This window comes from Neoarius graeffei, chromosome 5, assembly GCF_027579695.1.
Source record: "Neoarius graeffei isolate fNeoGra1 chromosome 5, fNeoGra1.pri, whole genome shotgun sequence".
Lineage (NCBI taxonomy): Eukaryota > Metazoa > Chordata > Actinopteri > Siluriformes > Ariidae > Neoarius > Neoarius graeffei.
In genome coordinates this window covers 31,831,196-31,849,682 of record NC_083573.1, presented here as the reverse complement: position 1 = coordinate 31,849,682, position 18,487 = coordinate 31,831,196, and the positions used below count along the sequence as shown (strand labels likewise).

The following is an 18,487-nucleotide window of genomic DNA, read 5'->3' as shown; positions in this document are numbered from 1 at the left end:
GTGTGATGCGGCTATAGCGGAAGGATACAAAAGCCCCAAAAACCCCGGAGAACCGGGACAGTGCGGCTTCTTAGTGTTTGCCGGCTTTACCTGAGCTCGAGAGCAGCGCCCGACACCGGCATCATCAAGAACCGGCACTGCCCTCCCTGCTCTCTGAGACTTTATCCTTTAGCCGACTTTCTTTAATTCGCGTTTTAGTCTTGGTAAAGGTTTTCCGACACGAAATAGCTTTATGTTCCACGGAACGACTTTATTTCACAGCCCATCCAAACTTTGAAAACTCAGCCACGGTGCCTGGTTGAGTCTCTCTCTCTCTCTCCAGCATTAGCGCATCAAAAATCTCAACTATATATAGATATATATCTATATCTATATCTATATATAGGCACTTGTTTACCTCGCATTTCTCTGTACAGTTTTATAAAAGAAAAAAAAAAGAGTCAAATTTCCCCTCTGAAAGGGCTGACATCTCCTTACTGTACCAGCTGAAGAGACCCGACTGACTGCGCAACCATGGGGGTAAGAACCAACAGCCTACTGTTTAATACAGATATTTAGCGTCATGAGCTTATATATATAAAGAGAGGTTATGAATGGCATTATATTATAGCCTAGGTGGGTAGGCTTTGTGTACTGTGCCTACAGAGACGCAGAACTTTGTGTTCCGGATCAGCCGAACCGCAGTGTCACTGCTGAGATCAGAATGACATTGACTCTAATGCGGATTTGCTTCACTAAATCATAGCCTGAGGGGCAACCTCACCTGCGCATCGAGCTCGGTTTCTCTAGGGTCAGATTGTCTCCGAGGACACAAAAAGAAAAGAAAAGAAAAGTCGCATCCCTGTTACACTGTCCTCGGACTCGGACCTGGAACCCTGTGCCTGTATCTTTCTGGTTTGTGCATGCATGATGCTGGTTATAGGCGATTAATCAGCTGAGCAGCTGCATCGTGCGTAACGCAGCTGCTTTTGCGCTCCAGCGCTCATTCGAGTCAGTGACACTTTTCCTTCATTCATCACCTTTCATGCAGTGACAGTAGCTATAGATCTCCCCGCATCCGCTTCTTTTCCTCTTTCTAACCTGAGTGGCTCTCATCATCATCATCACCATCATCACTCATGCACATGCATGAAAGTGGGGAAGGAAAAAAAAAGTTGCAAACTTTTCCAAAACTTATCTACCATAAAACTCACTATAACAAGGAGGATTTTCGCATCCCAGTATCTTCATACTAGAGATCTGGAATAACACTGATAAGTGCAAGTGCGTGCGCTCTCCGAGGTGATGATCCGCTAACGCTTGCGCGTCATAATGCGGTTACCGGGTATCACTGCGCTCCCGGCTTCTTCTCTCTCTCTCTCTCTCTCTCTCTCTGTCTCTCTGTATCTCTCTCTCTCTCTCTCACCCCCCCGTTCAGGGACTCTGATACCGTATCATAATCATACCGGGCAGATTGAAGCCTGGATATCAGGGTGCACACACTGCGTCAAACAGCGCACGCGGCCGGTAAGCCAATCAGGCACGCGACCTCATTTTAACAGCTGTATCAGCTGGAGCGGCGACTCGCGCGCACACCGAGTTGATGATGATGATGATGATGATGATGATGATGATGAATTATAAGCTCCAGTTTTGCTTCATCATCGTCACTCAGAGATTATTATTATTATTATTATTATTATTATTATTATTATTATTATTATTATTATTATAGCCTGCTTGAAGAGAACAGGTCGGGCAAGGACGTCACGTCCGCTGACACTAACACTATGACGAAATGCTGTTGTTATTATTATTATTATTATTATGGCATAGGCCCTGCGAGTTGGGACAAAGTGATAGAGTATGATGCATAAAAATGAATACATGCACATGGCGCAGTTAAACACAGCTCTAATGATGCATTTATGGGATTCGTTGAATCTGAATATGTCCATCCGGTGTGTGTGTGTGTGTGTGTGGTGCGGTCCGGTCCGGTCCGGTGCCACTGCGGCAAAAAGACGGTATCAGCAATGTTCCAAGGACGCGGAGAAAAGTGATTACGCGCACAATATCTGCCGAGTCATGCTGTGTGTGTGTGTGTGTGTGTGTGTGTAGTAGAAAGGCAGTAGGTGCAGAAAGGCGTGCGCGCTGATCTAATATCTTTGCTTGATCAAAACTATCTACATTGTCGACCGGTGTCTCTCTCTCTCTCTCTCTCTCTCTCTCTGTGGAAGTGCGGTGACGCAGTGCTGCGTCAAACAGGGGGCGAGGCCAAGCCACTGGAATCTCCCTGCGCGTGACCGATGGACAGATTGTACCGAGACACGGAAAGACCCGTGTCTGAATCCTAAGGGGCTTACTAATGGACACGGTGCACTCGATATTCCGCCTATTTATAGACTATGCAGTGCACTTAGGCAAAGAGGCATTCTGACAATCTGAACTCACCTTGGTGATTGTGCAGGACCTGAGTCATTAAAAGACATATATTATGGGCAAAGATGTGAGATTAATGTCATCTGTGAAACAAGAGGAAGAGAGCGGAGAGCTAGAGTTACTGTAGGGCCTGTATACAGTTACAGGTGACCTTCAGACACAGGAAGGGGCATCGAGTGTATGTGTGTGTGTGTGTGTGTGTGTGTGTGTGTGTGTGTGTGTGTGTGTGTGTGACCACAAATATAAGACTATTTGAATATTGACCCATCCATCCATCCATTATCTCTAGCCGCTTTATCCTGTTCTACAGGGTCGCAGACAAGCTGGAGCCTCTCCCAGCTGACTATGGGCGAGAGGAGGGGTACACCCTGGACAAGTCGCCAGGTCATCACAGGGCTTGAATATTGGCCTTGTGAGGAAAATGTTTGGGGTTTTTTTTCCCCCTCTTTGAAGAAACTACAGCTTTTATTTAACAAACCAAATGAGCAAAAACATGTCATTTTGGTTCTGAGGCGAAGGTTTAGGGGTAGGCATAACATCATTCATTAGCTGCATTGATAATTAGATTAGATTAGATTAGATTAGATTAGATTAGATTAGATTAGATTAGATTAGATTAGATTAGATAAAACTTTATTGATCCCTTTGGGAGGGTTCCCTCAGGGAAATTAAGATTCCAGCAGCATCATTACAGATAAACAGAGAAAAGAAATAGAGGAAAACTTCTAGATAAATTAAAATAAATTAAGTATTTACATATACAAATATAAAAAGAATAAGATATGGGGAAGAGAGGACGGGGGGAAGGAGGGGGAAAAGGGGGGGCGGCGTTAGAGATATTGCACTTTATATTGCACATTGTCCGGTATTGCTTATTGTTAGGCTAGGCTACTGCTCCTTCCCGTCCTCTGTCCTCCTGTTACCCCTCCTCCCCCCCAGAGAGGAGTTGTACAGTCTGATGTTGTGAGGGACAAAGGAGTTTTTGAGTCTGTTCATCCTGCACTTGGGAAGGAGCATTCTGCCACTGAACAGACTCCTCTGGTTGCTGATGACGGTGTGCAGAGGGTGACTGGCATCGTCCATGATGTTCAATAGTTTGTCCATAGAGCTCTTCTCTGCCACCGTCACCAGAGAGTCCAGCTTCACTGGAAGGTCCTGACGAGAATAATAAGACGTGTGTGTGTGGGGGGGGGGACAAAACAAAGGGGAGGGGGATCAGACAGTGGTAGAGGACAGGAAGATTGGATGGACTAGACATGGGGGGTGGGGAAGAAGAGAGAAAGGAAGGGATCGTGTTGTACTGTTCCATCTAAGCCAAGCTCACGTTTCCACAGTTGGTATGTACTCAGGTGTCTGTGTGACAGCCTTTCCGTGGGGATGCTAGCGATAAGTGGCTGAGGACAACTGGGGTTTGTTAAAGTGGGACAGTACAACTTGGACTTGCTAAAGAGATTAAATCATTCTTCATCAATGACTCAGTCATTGTAAGGACAGGGTATTATGTTGTAAGGTTAGAACAAGCATATAATTTTGGAAATTCATATACTAGGGGAAGCCATGGCCTAATGGTTAGAGAAGCAGCTTTGGGACCAAAAGGTCACCGGTTCGATTCCCTGACCAGCAGGAATGGCTGAAGTGCCCTTGAGCAAGGCACCGAACCCTCAACTGCTCCCCAGGCTGCTCTGGCTATGTTGTATGTCGTTCTGGATAAGAGTGTCACCTAAATGCCATGAATGAATAATACAGTAATAAAGATGACCTTCAAGTACTCTTGGTTTGTCAAAGTGTGAGCCTGTTGAGAAGAAGCATGTTAATATTTTGTTTTGTGACACCAGCAACCAATCAGAATGCTTGGTGTAGAGAGTATTGAGTGACAGTGCTCTCGGTGCGTCCCCTTTTATTTTATCTTACAGTAATAAACCTTTCTGTAAAACATCTAAGCACACTTTTTATTGATTTGGTGTCTACTTTTGCCAGTTAGTATCTGAAACGTCCAATGTTGCATTCATTATAGATAAAAGAGAAGTGAGTCGTAAATCCCCAGGATTCGGGAGAACATGTGGTGCTTGTGGAGGCTATTAAGTTGGCTGACTGGTTCATTTGGGCTTTATTATCAGGAATTGTGTCTGAACTATGTGTAAGATGTGTGGGTGTGATGTGTTTAGTTTCTCAAGGTAGGATTACCCCCTCCTACAGTTCCTCCAGCTTTGAAAGCTACCCAGAAGGTTAGTGGTGTGGTGAGATTACCGGTGTCTACGGGAGGTTATCCAAGGGCTCGGCTCCGGTTCCCTGCTCAACACAGCATGATTTATTCATGCTACGCTCTTGTACTGTGAGGTGAACTACAACCAAACGTAGAAAATATTTTCATAAAGGAACTTGATGCTTTTATCTGTTTGCTCTTGTGCTCTTTTACTTACTGGTAGGTCAGAGTGGACGGTCATGTGAAGTAGGATTGGCATAAAACAGAACAATTTGATTCAGATATATGAGTCAGGTTCTGGGACAGAAGAAAACTGAGAAACTGACAGAAAGTGATATGTGTTCTTGTGTGTGTGTGTGTTTGTGCATGTGTGAGTGATGCAAGGGAGTGACACGGGGGAGATCGCAAGGCAGTCTCTTTTTCATTGGATCTAATGAAAACATATCCTTATTATAAGCGATATTCTGTGTTATTATACAGATTCACACACGAGTATGGAAACACATGGGGCCTAAATTCTAGCAAAGCTCCTAGACAGAGGATGAGTGGATGGATTGATGAGTAGAAGGATGGCCAGATGGATGTTCGGGCTGAAAGGGGAGGATAAGACAGAAGAGTTAATGCATTAAGTAGGATTTTAGATTTAGCCGTGTATTTTGTTTAATTGCACAGAACACACATGGCTATGTGTATTCTTTATCAGATTTGCTCTTCTTTGTATTTTGTATACAAGTCTTCAAGTTTGAGTTTTCTTAGGGTCACTCAGTTCAGGTATCAGAATACAGTCAGGGTATAATGTGAAGGGAGTGATTAGGGAATGAAGTGCGAGCTAATCCTCATATTTCCCAATCGGATTATGCAATCAGACCTATCATAACCTACAGCAGAGTCCACAGCATATGGCTCCAAGGACATCCAAGGCTTCAAACACACACATACACGTATGTACACACACGTTGAGGGAAGAAAATCGAGTCACTTTTTCATGAGAACCATGTCAGTATCAAGGACCAATGACTCTGATGTTAATGTTAATGACAGATTTTCCCTGCTTCCTCTCGCTCACACAGTGTCTGCTGTCATAAAAATACAAAATTAAAGCCATTACATAAGTGTGCACGATACACGTATACACTAACGCACTTGTACACAACGCACACACACACACACTCAGACTTTAGCTCTCTAGGGGTGATGGCACTGTTCTTTTCTTCACTAGCACTCATTTACAGCTAAAGCTCCCAGAAGACTTTGATGGAAAATCATGACCTTAGTGTTATATAAGGTCCATTATCCCATTCGTTTTTAACCCAGATAGAAGTTTATAATATTAAGGTCATGAAAAATTAACACTGAATTAGGACTGGTTTTGTTTACCCCAGTGCAAATCAAATGCGAAACCAACTCCAATCCCCCAGTGTCTAAGGTTTTGAGGTCAGCAGGGAACTGCTTCATGGTCTTTCCACGAGTTCACATGCTGCTTCATGTTCTGTGAGCTGCTAATCAGGTGTTAGGCAGTGCCATCAGCATCTTTACTTTGCATGGAAAATAATTAGAGATGACATATAATGGACTGTAACAAAAAAAGATAATAAACCTTAGAAAAAAGAAGTGAGAAAATGAATCATCCCTAACCCTAACCATTTATAGGAATTTGCACAAATTCAGAATCATGAGGCTGAGTCATTCCTCTCTCTCTCTCTCTCTCTCTCTATATATATATATATATATATATATATATATATATATATACGGGGGCTGCAAAAGTAGGTATACAGTAATGGAAACCAAACCATTTGCACAAAATGTTATTTTATTGATTATAATACTGGTAATACTGGAATAATCCTTACTGTATACCTACTTTTGCAGCCCTGTGTGTGTGTGTGTGTGTGTGTGTGTTTTTCACCCACGTGACCAAGTCATGTGATGCATCGTTAGGCTGCCATTTTGGACGTCACGGCTCGAATCAGTTTGAATGCGAGGAAGGCGACAAACGAAAAACATAAAAGAAAAAGGAGCGAGATGCAGAAAACACCTTCACTATCCAGCGACGTAGGGCATTTACAGGGCGAGCAGAGGGAGAGGTATTTGCAAAAATTGAAGTTAGCAGGCTTAGAGAACGACGTTTACCTGCTTCCACCAGGATTGTTCACTGACGTACGGAAGTACACGAAGCCCTCGTCTTTACCTGACTTCGGCCCACATGATCTGTATACCTATGTCGTTAAAAACCCCATCGCCATACACAGGTATTGATCTGAAAGCGTATAAGAGTTTGGATGCCTACAAATATTTTGTGTCAGGCTGGGTAACATGCCTACATCAGTGGGTCGTCCCTGGAGCCGGTGGTCGCCATCTTATTACAGCTAAGGTTTGTTCACATTTTCATTTACTTTCGGTCCTCAGGATAAACAAAATGTTATTAAATGTCATTGAAATAACTTCTTAGTCTGTTGAGACATGGCCCGTTACAAATTTGCTGTTACCAGGCAATGACCAAGAACTGTATTATTAGGGTCGGTGTCTGTGTTGTAGCAGTGTACTAGCAGCTAGCTGTTAGCACTAGCTAATGTCAACAACATAGTAGCTAGCATGTTACTGTAGCAATGTTTACGTTCGGTCATTTGGATGACTGTTAAAACCTTTCAGTCTCAAGTTTTTCCTTTACTGTATTTACTAGTTTACTGTAATTATGATCCGGCAGCTATTTACACTGGATCCAGTGTAAATAGCTGCCGGAGCGCGCTCCGGCTTGCTCCCCCTCAAATTAAGCAGCGCACTCCGGGAGCAAGCCGGAGCGCACTGCTTAATTTGAGGGGGAGCAAGCCGGAGCGCGCTCCGGAACCTCGGCCGGAGCACTCCGGGAGCAAGCCGGAGCGCACTGCTTAATTTGAGGGGGAGCAAGCCGGAGCACGCTCCGGCAGCTATTTACACTGGATCCGGTGTAAATAGCTGCCGGATCATAATTACAGTAAACTAGTAAATACAGTAAAGGAAAAACTTGAGACTGAAAGGTTTTAACAGTCATCGAAATGACTGAACGTAAACATTGCTACAGTAACATGCTAGCTACTATGTTGTTGACATTAGCTAGCTTGACCTTCAAAATGGCGGACACCGGGGCGTCACATGATCCTGTGACGTCAGGTGAAATACCTATATATATATATATATATATATATATATATATATATATATATATTTTTTTTTTTTTTTCAGGGTAGCTGATGTTAGGGTTATGATGTTTCATGCGCTATGTATGATGCGCTATGATGTTTCATAGCGATCTCTGTCGCTATGAAAACAGAGAAACTTCAAACCAGTAATTCTGTGTAATGGGAAATTCGGTGCCATCTTTTCTTTTCAGCATTAAAGCCATTCCAGATAAATGCTACAAAATATATTATTATTAACACAAGCAGTATACACATTAAAACATTTTATAAGGCATACTGTGAAGAAATGGATCTTGAAATGGCATTGAAATTCGTCCATTTTTATGATCTTTTAACGTCACTGGAATGATCAGTTATCAGCTTTACATTTTATGTGCACAAACGTATACATCTGTATAACTGTAAATACAAATCTGTATATTGTTAAAGAAGACTTTTTTTAAAGATTAGTGTATTATTTAAAAATACAGTAGCTCTTGTAATTCAAACTCAGGCCTGTATCTCCTTTGAAAAAAAAAGTATAAAAAAAATATTGAAACAATGCTGAAGTGACACGTTTCACAGGAAGTCATCATCTCTGTCAGGAGGACAGTGGCTCACTGGAAATTATTATTATTTTTTTAAATCTAATTTACTATTTATGAAGGTGTATATTTGAACAGGAGGTAAAAATCTAATATGTCAGCTCTGTTACCTTTAAATATTGTACGAATTGCGACTTGTTTTTATTTTTCACAAACGCAATCAGTCAAAAACCACGCATAAAGTGTGTCCAGGTGATGATCACGATCGAGCAGATTAGCTGTAAATGGTCTCAGGGTTGACATGCATCCAGGACTATTGGATGTACTGTAAGTACTCATGCAAATAAACAAATAAAAATGAACGATGACTAAAACTGACACTGAATAGTCATGTGATTAAAGTATAGTGGGTCCAGTGCAAGATGCACATGCCTTGACTTGATGTATTTTGTGTGTAAGATGAAGGATGTCATGCCACAAACTTTAAAATAGTGATAGAAATGAACACTAAGTTGTAAGCAAAATCAGGCCTGTTGTGGTTTATAGTAGGAATGTCAGAGTTTTTCCTTCACCAGCTTTCCATTTGCATGTACTATATGTCCGATGATGATGATGATGATGATGATGATGATGACTAAACATCTTTCTCTCTCTATCTCTCTCTCTCTCTCTCTCTCTCTCTCTCTCTGTCGCAATGCGTTTCAGCCGACTCCACCATGACTCACTTACAAAGATGATTCTTCCCCATGAATCAAAGATGATACAGTTCCCCTGTTTTAGTGCATCATCATACAGCAGTTGTATTTTGTTAGTTAATTAACACAGTGCCAGGCTTTTATAACATCACACGTTCTCCATCGCTCTCTTATTTGTTTTTATTTCCCTACACACACACACACACACACACACACACACACACACACACACACACTCTGGACTAACTGAGGCTTTCGGTTACAGGAGCATCAATAATTAGTTATCAGAGTTCAGGAAACAGTCCACTGATGTAGAGGTATGTGTGTGTGTGTGTGTGTGTGTGTGTGTGTGTGTGTGTGTGTGTAGTCAGTCAGTAGAAATATGGCAGGATGTAATTCCAGCCCGTGGTCTCTGGTTCTTTCAAAAACCAGTTCTGTTACATTAGAGTAGGTAACAGAGACACAAAAACATTACCGTTGTTGCTAGTAATTTCCTGGTCATACAGATATACTAAAGGAAATCCATAAAGATTAGTGAACACCTCTTATAGACTCGAAATGTACCCGGTTTTAGTTATCCACTTCTTTTTGACCCTGAATGCACCGTAGCCAGTTTACCTGAGCTGGTTCTGTCATCTGCCCGCTGTAATCTCATATGGAACTGCTTCAACATTAATGACAACAGGAACGAGTCACTATTCTCTTCTTCTGACTTCTCAATTGTTTCTTCACTCGCAAACCTTTACCGATGTCACTCCTTTTTGGTAATTTTTTAAATCCTGTTTTCCTCCTAACTTTAGTAGTTGCCAGTTTCTCAAATTCTGTACAGAGTTATACAAATTATACACACACACACACACACACACACACACACACACACACACACATTAAGGGCCCGTTTACACGAGGACGCTGTCGGGTAAAAACGACTAAATATTTTATCGGAAGTGCCTTTCGTCTACACGGGGACGGCGTTTCCGAGGCTGAAAAACGGAAAAAATTGAAAACGCCTTCCAGAGTGGATAAGTTAAAAACAGCCCCCGTTGCATATCCGTCTAAACTACCCAATACGCGAAACTCTGCTCGGATCTGCTCACGTCGGGTACGCGTTTACGTCATACATGTGTCATATACTGTACATGCCAGCCCGGGAAGTAAGAAAGTAAGTAAAAAAGTAAGAGCATGTCTGATTACATCGATCCAACGGACCTTCAAGCTGCTCTGGCAGCTTTAATAAACGTCCAGGAGTCCTTCGAACATCTATACCGAATCTGCACATATACCGTTAATGAACAGAGGCGGGTATAGTATGCTCTTACTTTTTTACTTATTTCTTACTTACCATAGCCAGAGTAGTCAAAGTTTTCGCGGCGCAGATGTGCAGATCAGACAAGACGGAAGACGTTGCGCATGCGTGCAGACATAGCGGAGGTCTTTCACAGCACCACCTAGCCGCCTGGCATGCACATCCAACTGAATTCCACACATTTATGCGTCACCGTATAGACGCAGATTTCCTCCTTGAAAACGGCCGTGTAGACGCGGAAAAAAGTGAGAACGAAAACGGACTTTTGCGTTTTTGTTTCAGACCGTCCCCGTGTAAAGTGGGCCTAAGGTGCATTAGTTGCCCCCTAAAAATGAAAAGTTCCTCCGATCATGATGCATTTTTGTTTTTATGTTCCTTTTGGTAAGAAAACACACTGGGTGAAATATTTTGACAAAATTCAAAAGTTTAATGGTGGCACCAGGAGCTCAAAGTTATGGAAAAAGCTGCTATTTTATGACTTTTATGACAAAATTTCGATCACTTTTCATGAAACATTATGGCACCTTATAGAGTATACCAAATATCTTAGATACACATTTTTAGTCCATATTCTAAATATATTATCAAGCACAGTTTGAGTTGTAGCTGTTCATTGAATCATTGTTCAACTACTTTTAAACAATACAGATGTATTATGAATCACATTAATGCTTCTCAATCCCTCGCAAAGGTTCTTAACATGATCTCTGGCTCACAAGGAATCAATAAATGGAGTCCAACATTGTGATCCAAACCTTACGCGAAAACATAAAATAAGCGTTTTTTGGCAAAAAATGAACCTCATGGTGCCACCATTAGACTTTTGAATATGGTCAAAAAAATGTTACAGGATGTCTTTATTGGTGAAAAGGAACACCCAAACAAAAATGCATCAGATTTTATGAAAGTGAGGGCAACTGATGCACCCTAACATATATATATATATATATATATATATATATATATATATATATATATATATATATAATAGCGGGCGGCACGGTGGTGTAGTGGTTAGCCTCACAGCAAGAAGGTCCGGGTTCGAGCCCAGCAGCCAACGAGGGCCTTTCTGTGCGGAGTTTGCATGTTCTCCCCGTGTCCACGTGGGTTTCCTCCGGGTGCTCCGGTTTCCCCCACAGTCCAAAGACATGCAGGTTAGGTTAACTGGTGACTCTAAATTGACTATAGGTGTGAGTGTGAATGGTTGTATGTGTCAGCCCAGCGATGACCAGGCGACCTGTCCAGGGTGTACCCTGCTTCTCGCCCGTAGTCAGCTGGGATAGGCTCCAGCTTACTCGCAACCCTGTACAGGATAAGCGGCTACAGATAATGGATGGATATGGTGTGAGTCAGTCATGGTGTGATATCCTAGATATACGATGAACTGATGTCACAATTTCAAGCTATACGGCCGACTCGAGTCACAGCTGTGGCTCCGTGAACATTTCTGTGTGTGTAGATCTACGTATAAATGATCATGCCTAGTGAGGCAGGCGATAGCATAGTACGTTGCACATGCGCCTGAGCCTCTCTGTGCATGGTATATTTGATTAATATCCTCACTCGTGAGGAAATTGGTGAATTGTTTTGACAAATTTGAGTACTTTTTGTGTGTGAATGTGTCTATATAATAAAAAGAACATCACACGTTGGCTTGAAGATATGAAGTTTATCTTCTCGTGTTGAAAAACTAATTTTTCAAACAAAATACATTGCGGATCTGAGTGACATAATTAAATAATATTGGCTGGCTTTGAGTGGTATATCAGATATATTCTAATATACGGTACCATGAAAAAAGCCAGCCATTATTATTATTATTATTATTATTATTATACATAACCACTCTATTCATATCAACATATCAGCATTCTCGAAGGCCAGCACTAGCTTATCTGCAAGTTAGCGCTGTTAGCGTGGCAGTGAAGTCACCTTCCTGCCAGTGTAGGGTTCATCAGTAGCACAGGCTAACAACTGAGAAACTAGATTTCTGTCCCAAGACTCTTCTTCCATGCATGCTCGCCACAGTATTTTTCACTCAGACTTGTAATTTACTTAGTTACTTTTAAAATCAGCATCGACAGCTACACACAATGGAGCAACCTGACAGCCACAATTCTCTCGAAATCTTCTGCTTTTAACGAAGCAAACCTCGCGGCCATGTTTGTTGACAAACTGTCACAGTTTACAAACTGTCACAAAGTTTTACATCTCCGACGTGTCTCTTTTCCAGTTTTTCAATGTCCATTGGTATGTTTTTCTCTTGTAAATATGTGTGACTAATAATAATAATAATAATAATGTTGAAGTTTTGTAGCCTTTCAGGTGTTCAACGCATCTTTGGTTTCAGTTTTCAGTTTATTTATTTAGTGCTTAATTATAACGTAACTAATCCTAGCAGTAGCACTGGATTAGCCTCGTCTTCAATCTTTCCCGGTGGACAAAGAAATGATTCTGCGCACTGTCACTGGATATTCGCATCAGCTCCGACGTGTGAGATCGTGTTGTCTTTACAATATGCAATATTGTGACAATAGCTGTGGCTGAAATCACTCACTCATTCACTACTCCCTACTCACTATATAGGGAGTTCTATATAGAGGACTATATAGTGAGCTCATTGGTAAAATGGAAAAAACGCTTTCGGACACTACTCTGCCACGCTGGTTATTTACGTCATTACTGTCGCACAATTAAAATGTGCCAGATCAGTCGGCTGGTGGGTTTTCAAAATAATAAATACACGCATGTATTTATTGTGATAAATCCATATTATACTGAGCGTATTTCCCACATTAATCAATACAAAGTACTTTGTGTCTGCTGCATTTTTCAGTTCTTTTAAATCAAGGCTGAATACTTTCTTCTTTGCCTCTGCCTTTTATTAAATCAAATTTAAGGCTTTTGATTAACTCCTCACTCTGCACTGTAATTTTTATTCTTGTATTTTATCCGTCTTATTCTATTTTAACTTTTCTATTCCCTTACTATTTTTAATTGTACTTGAATGTCCGTTTATAATGTGTTTTCCTCCGTCCATTCACCCCAACACACTACAATATTATTGCCATTTTCATACCACAACTTATAAATTTGTCTCGTTCCCATTGTCGTAAGGAAAAACAAACTACTGCTATACTCAATCTAAAATACTTAACGGTCCTTATGAAACATCTTTTACAGCTTAACGGTCCTTATGAAGCATCTTTTACAGCTTAACGGTCCTTACGAAACATCTTTTATAGCTGAGTCCACTATATAGGATGTACTAATTCTCACTATACATCCGGACAGCACTACAAAACAGTGAACTCATTATATAGTCCACTATATAGTGAGTAGTGAGTGATTTCAGACACAGGGCATATTGCATGCTCATTCTTCATTGGGGAGAGTGGCATAATACACGTAGGATAAGCAATATGCTGACAATATCGCAAAGCAGCTTTACAGAATTTGAACGACTTAAAATATGAGCTAATTTTGTCCCTAATCTATCCCCAATGAGCAAGCCTGTGGCGACGGTGGCAAGGAAAAACTCCCTCAGATGACATGAGGAAGAAACCTCGAGAGGAACCAGACTCAAAAGGGAACCCATCCTCATTTGGGCAACAACAGACAGCATGACTATAACATTAACAGTTTTAACATGAAGACAGTTTCGTTGATGTTATAACTCTTCATTGATGGAAACTTGAGTGCAAAACTGTTCATGACAACTGCAGTCCTAAAGTTGGCAAGTCAACTGTAGTCCTCAGCCATAAAAGCATTACTGTAAGAGTCCAGAGCGTCCTCCAGGTGTAACCCTCAACTGTCCTCATGGGGCCGTCCTCCACAGGAGCGATGCGATAAAACTCCGACCAGACACAGGGCACCAGGATGGATCAAGAAAGTCCGAGGGGCAGAAGAGGCCAGCATCTCGATCCCAGGACCTACATGTAACTCAGAGGGACAGATGGGGGGGGGGGGGGGGGGGGGGAGAGAGAGAGAAAGAAAACACAGGTTGTTAGGTATGCCCTAAAAATGACACAAGTATTAAATCTGTGTGGTAGGCTCGCAGAGACGAGTCTCTTGACATCAGGCATAACACACAACAATGGCATGTTAATATGGTTAAAAAATATCATGACCTGCTCTGGCTGGATGCTTGATTGCATGATGGGAGCACACTCCTCAGCAATGATGAGATGCAGATGGGACCCTTAGGGCTGGCCAAGACAATTCAATTCCCTGCAGGCTACGATAGCCAGTCGAGGTCTCCACCTTCTCCACCAAAAGATTTTCTGTTGACTCCAGATAACTCAGAGGGACAGATTTTTTTTTTTTGGGGGGGGGGGAGTGTCTTGTATGTATAATAATTCCCCTATATTTTACTCTGATGATGTCACTCCCAGTGTTTTCCCGCTGACTAGACATGCGTTGTCAAAATGGTGAACAGGTTCAGAATTAAAATTCTTTTGATTAACTTGTGTTTTTTTTTTTTTTCTGGATGTGTCCATATAATATAAAGAACATTACACGATGGCACAAAGATATGAAGTTTACCTTCTCGGGCTGAAAAATATGTTCACCACGTGAAGATAAAGTTCATATTTTTGGGCGATCATGTAATATCCTCTATTTGTTATGCTTATTAATATATCATACATATAGGATATTACACGATGGCGTGTCTTAGGTTTCCATCTTGCAGTCAGGCCACATGATTTCAAGTGATTTACAATCCGGAGATTTCAATTTCATTCCCCCTTGCTGGAGGCCACAAATATAGCTGTAACAACTCTGGCTTGAAATCTGCAATGCATGTGAGGAGATCTAATAATATTAGAAGTTTGACAGGACACACACTCGCACCATACGAGGACGCTTTCATTTGTGTACTGTGTCTAATGGTCAGATGGGCTGTGTGTGTGTGTCCTGTTACAAGTGGCCAGGTGGTGTGCTGGTAAGAGCCATCAGGCGATAAATGCCATCGCCGTTGGCAACAAGCTCACACGCTGACAGAGCAGCAGGTCAATATCTAATTAGCACACTGGAAGAAGAAGAGGAAGAACAAAATCCTCCCTCTTATTTCTTTCTCTCTCCCCTTTTCCTCTCTCCTGCTTTCTCTCAGCCCTCCTCCCCGTGTTTCTCCTAATACAGTGATCTCCATCTCAGGAGATATCTCTCTCAGTCTGTCAGCATCTCCTCCCCCATGCTCGTCTCTCTTTCCATCTGTCCTCTTTTTCTTTCTCTATCTCTGCCATCTCTCTTTCTCACCTTCTCATTCTCTATCAACTGAATGTCACCTGGCTGGCAACTTAGCGTGAACGTGTGCATGCCGGATGTGTGGGTGTATACAGGTGTGTCCTTGGTCAGTCCAGTATGAAAATTAAGAATGACAGTCCAGATGAAGGAGCTTTCATGTGGCAGAACGGAAAATTCATTTGATGAAATACGTACAAGTGAAAAGACCTTGACTGTAAATTTTCCTAACAAACAAGGAAGGTGTTGGGCCACAACAAGCCACACACATGAACAGCTTCAGTGTGCTTTGGCAAGTCTCTGGAAATGTACAGGAGTGATGAACACCATTTTTACAAATGATATTCTCTCAGCTGGTGTTTTGGTTATGGTCGAGGAATCTCATCTCATCTCATTATCTGTAGCCGCTTTATCCTGTTCTACAGGGTCGCAGGCAAGCTGGAGCCTATCCCAGCTGACTACGGGTGAAAGGCGGGGTACACCCTGGACAAGTCGCCAGGTCATCACAGGGCTGACACATAGACACAGACAACCATTCACACTCACATTCACGGTCAATTTAGAGTCACCAGTTAACCTAACCTGCATGTCTTTGGACTGTGGGGGAAACCGGAGCACCCAGAGGAAAGCCACGTGGACATGGGGAGAACATGCAAACTCCGCACAGAAACGCCCACGCCGGCCACGGGGCTCGAACCCGGACCTTCTTCCTGTGAGGCGACAGCGCTAACCACTACACCACCATGCCGCCCGTGGAGGAATCTAACAAAGTTTTCAATTGGGTTGAGATCTAGTGTTTGTGAAGGTAGTCAGAGTAAATCGTGTCAGAAAAATATCCAAAATGCTCCAAGAGCATACACACAGAACACAGTTTTTCAATTTGTAGTAGAACATGTTATGCACATCATGGGCTCATGAATCCACTGTATGTTTGAATAATAAAACCGATGTAGATGTGAAGGCAGAATTTATTAGGTGGTTTGATGTGCGCAGATGAACGGAGTCTGGGCTTGATGGTGCAATAAGTTACTCTTCCCATTATACCCTCGTTATTCTGTAAATGTGTCCTAGTCTTTCATTGGCCAGTAGGGGGCCCCAGTGTTTAGAACTCAGCCTCATTTACGCTCTGTTTGTTTCTCTACTGTATACTGAAGGCAATTTTTTTATTATCAAAATTCTCTTTATCTCATTTTATTAAATATCGGAATGCATTTTTGAGAGCTATTTTGTCGCTGCTATAGCAAGTTACGAGTGTTTGAAATATGCTCTGTAATATATCAGTCCATATGTCAAAGCAACGGCCGTAAACGAGATTCGTTGAGACCTGTGCGAGACATCGTAGGACGGAAGTAAAACGTACAGCGGAAATCAAAGTCACCGACATCTGCCAACGTTGTCAAAAGAAGCGTGCGCCCTCTTTCAAATGCTGACGTAATCAATCCAAAAGTTGTGTTTGTTTTGATAGCAATCAGGAAAGTTTGACAAAAGTAGGCAGGAATCGTCATTTAAACTCGTTTTTGTGCAATATTTTGTTTGGAAAACAGTTTTCAAAATGGCACCACTGACACCTGGCTGACACTTGACATTTCGAAGTCTCGCACAAGTCTCGTGAAGATCGCGCGGATAAGCGACGCCTGCCGTGGACCAAACGAACTAAATTCAACATGGCTAAAAACCAAATAAGTATAATATTTAATTGCAATTAGTTGCCAATACGAATCAGGATATAAAGTTACTAAAACCGAAAACATAATTGAATAACACATTAATTAAGAAATAAAGCAAGTTTAAAAATGACGTCAGTTCTCCTTTAATAATATTGGAATTGGTTGATTAATTAAATCTTAAATATTTGGACCTGTTTATACATAGTAGTAATATTTTAACATTATTCAAAGCGAATACAGTACCAGTCGAAAGTTTGGTCACACCTTCTAATTCAGTGCTTTTTCTTTATTTTTATTAAGTAAGACACTTCATGTCTTAAAGTAATGATGGATGCCATTTCTCTTTACTTAGTTAAGCGGTTCTTGACGTAATATGGATTACTAACAGTTGTAGAATCGGGCTATTTACTGTATTTTTTAATTTATTATTATTTACTATTTACTGTTTGATCTCAAATGCATTAAGAAGGTAAGAAATTGCACTAATTAACTTTTGACGGACAGCTGTTAATTGAAAAGCATTCCAGGTGACTACCTCATGAAGCTGGTTAAGATAACGCCAGTAGTGTGTAAAGTGTCATCAAGGTAAACGCTGGCAACTTTGAAGAATCTAAAATATGAAATATACTGTATTTAGGGGTTTTTTTGTTTACCACATAATTCCATAAATGTTCCAAATGTTATTTCATAGTTTTGAGGTCTTCAGTATTGTTCTACAATGTAGAAAATAGTCAAAATGCTGAAATATGAATGAGTAGGGGTGTCCAAACTTTTGACTGGTACTATATTTGCCAACACAATTCACAGTCATCATGTGACCACTTAACAAGTTAATTTCTGCTTTAAAACTCTCAAGGAAGATCTATATACAATAACAGTGTCGTCTGAGGAGTTTCCAGGAAGACAATTCACTTTTGCGTATCAGCAGTGCATTAAAATAGCTGCTCACATCCTGGAGGATGTCCTACTGGCTCTTCTGGATATCGATCAGGAAATTTGTGTGTAGTCTGAGCCTAGTTTTATGTCTGAAAAGCCAAACTAGTTCACTAGTAAGTAAATCATCACACATTTGCCTTGTTGTTTAACACAGGGGTCCTCAGCCTTTTCTGCTTTAAGGCCCACCTACTCAAACTTATAACGAGTCGGGGCCCATTAAAAAAAAACATCCCCAATTATTTTGGCTCATCTATTTTATGAGACTCTCATAATCTATTGTAAAGTGTACAACCCCGATTCCAAAAAAGTTGGGAC

General features: G+C 41.5%; 1 protein-coding gene across 1 annotated transcript in view; it reads left to right on the top strand.

Annotated features, from left to right (window-relative positions):
- The first annotated feature begins 443 nt into the window (after window positions 1–443).
- Window positions 444–18,487, top strand: part of atp1a3b (ATPase Na+/K+ transporting subunit alpha 3b) — a 48,544-nt gene continuing 30,500 nt past the window's right edge. The window contains exon 1 of the mRNA XM_060921550.1: window positions 444–519. Within this exon, the coding sequence (XP_060777533.1) occupies window positions 514–519 (6 nt within the window). The 5' untranslated portion in view covers window positions 444–513. The remainder of the gene's footprint in view (window positions 520–18,487) is intronic.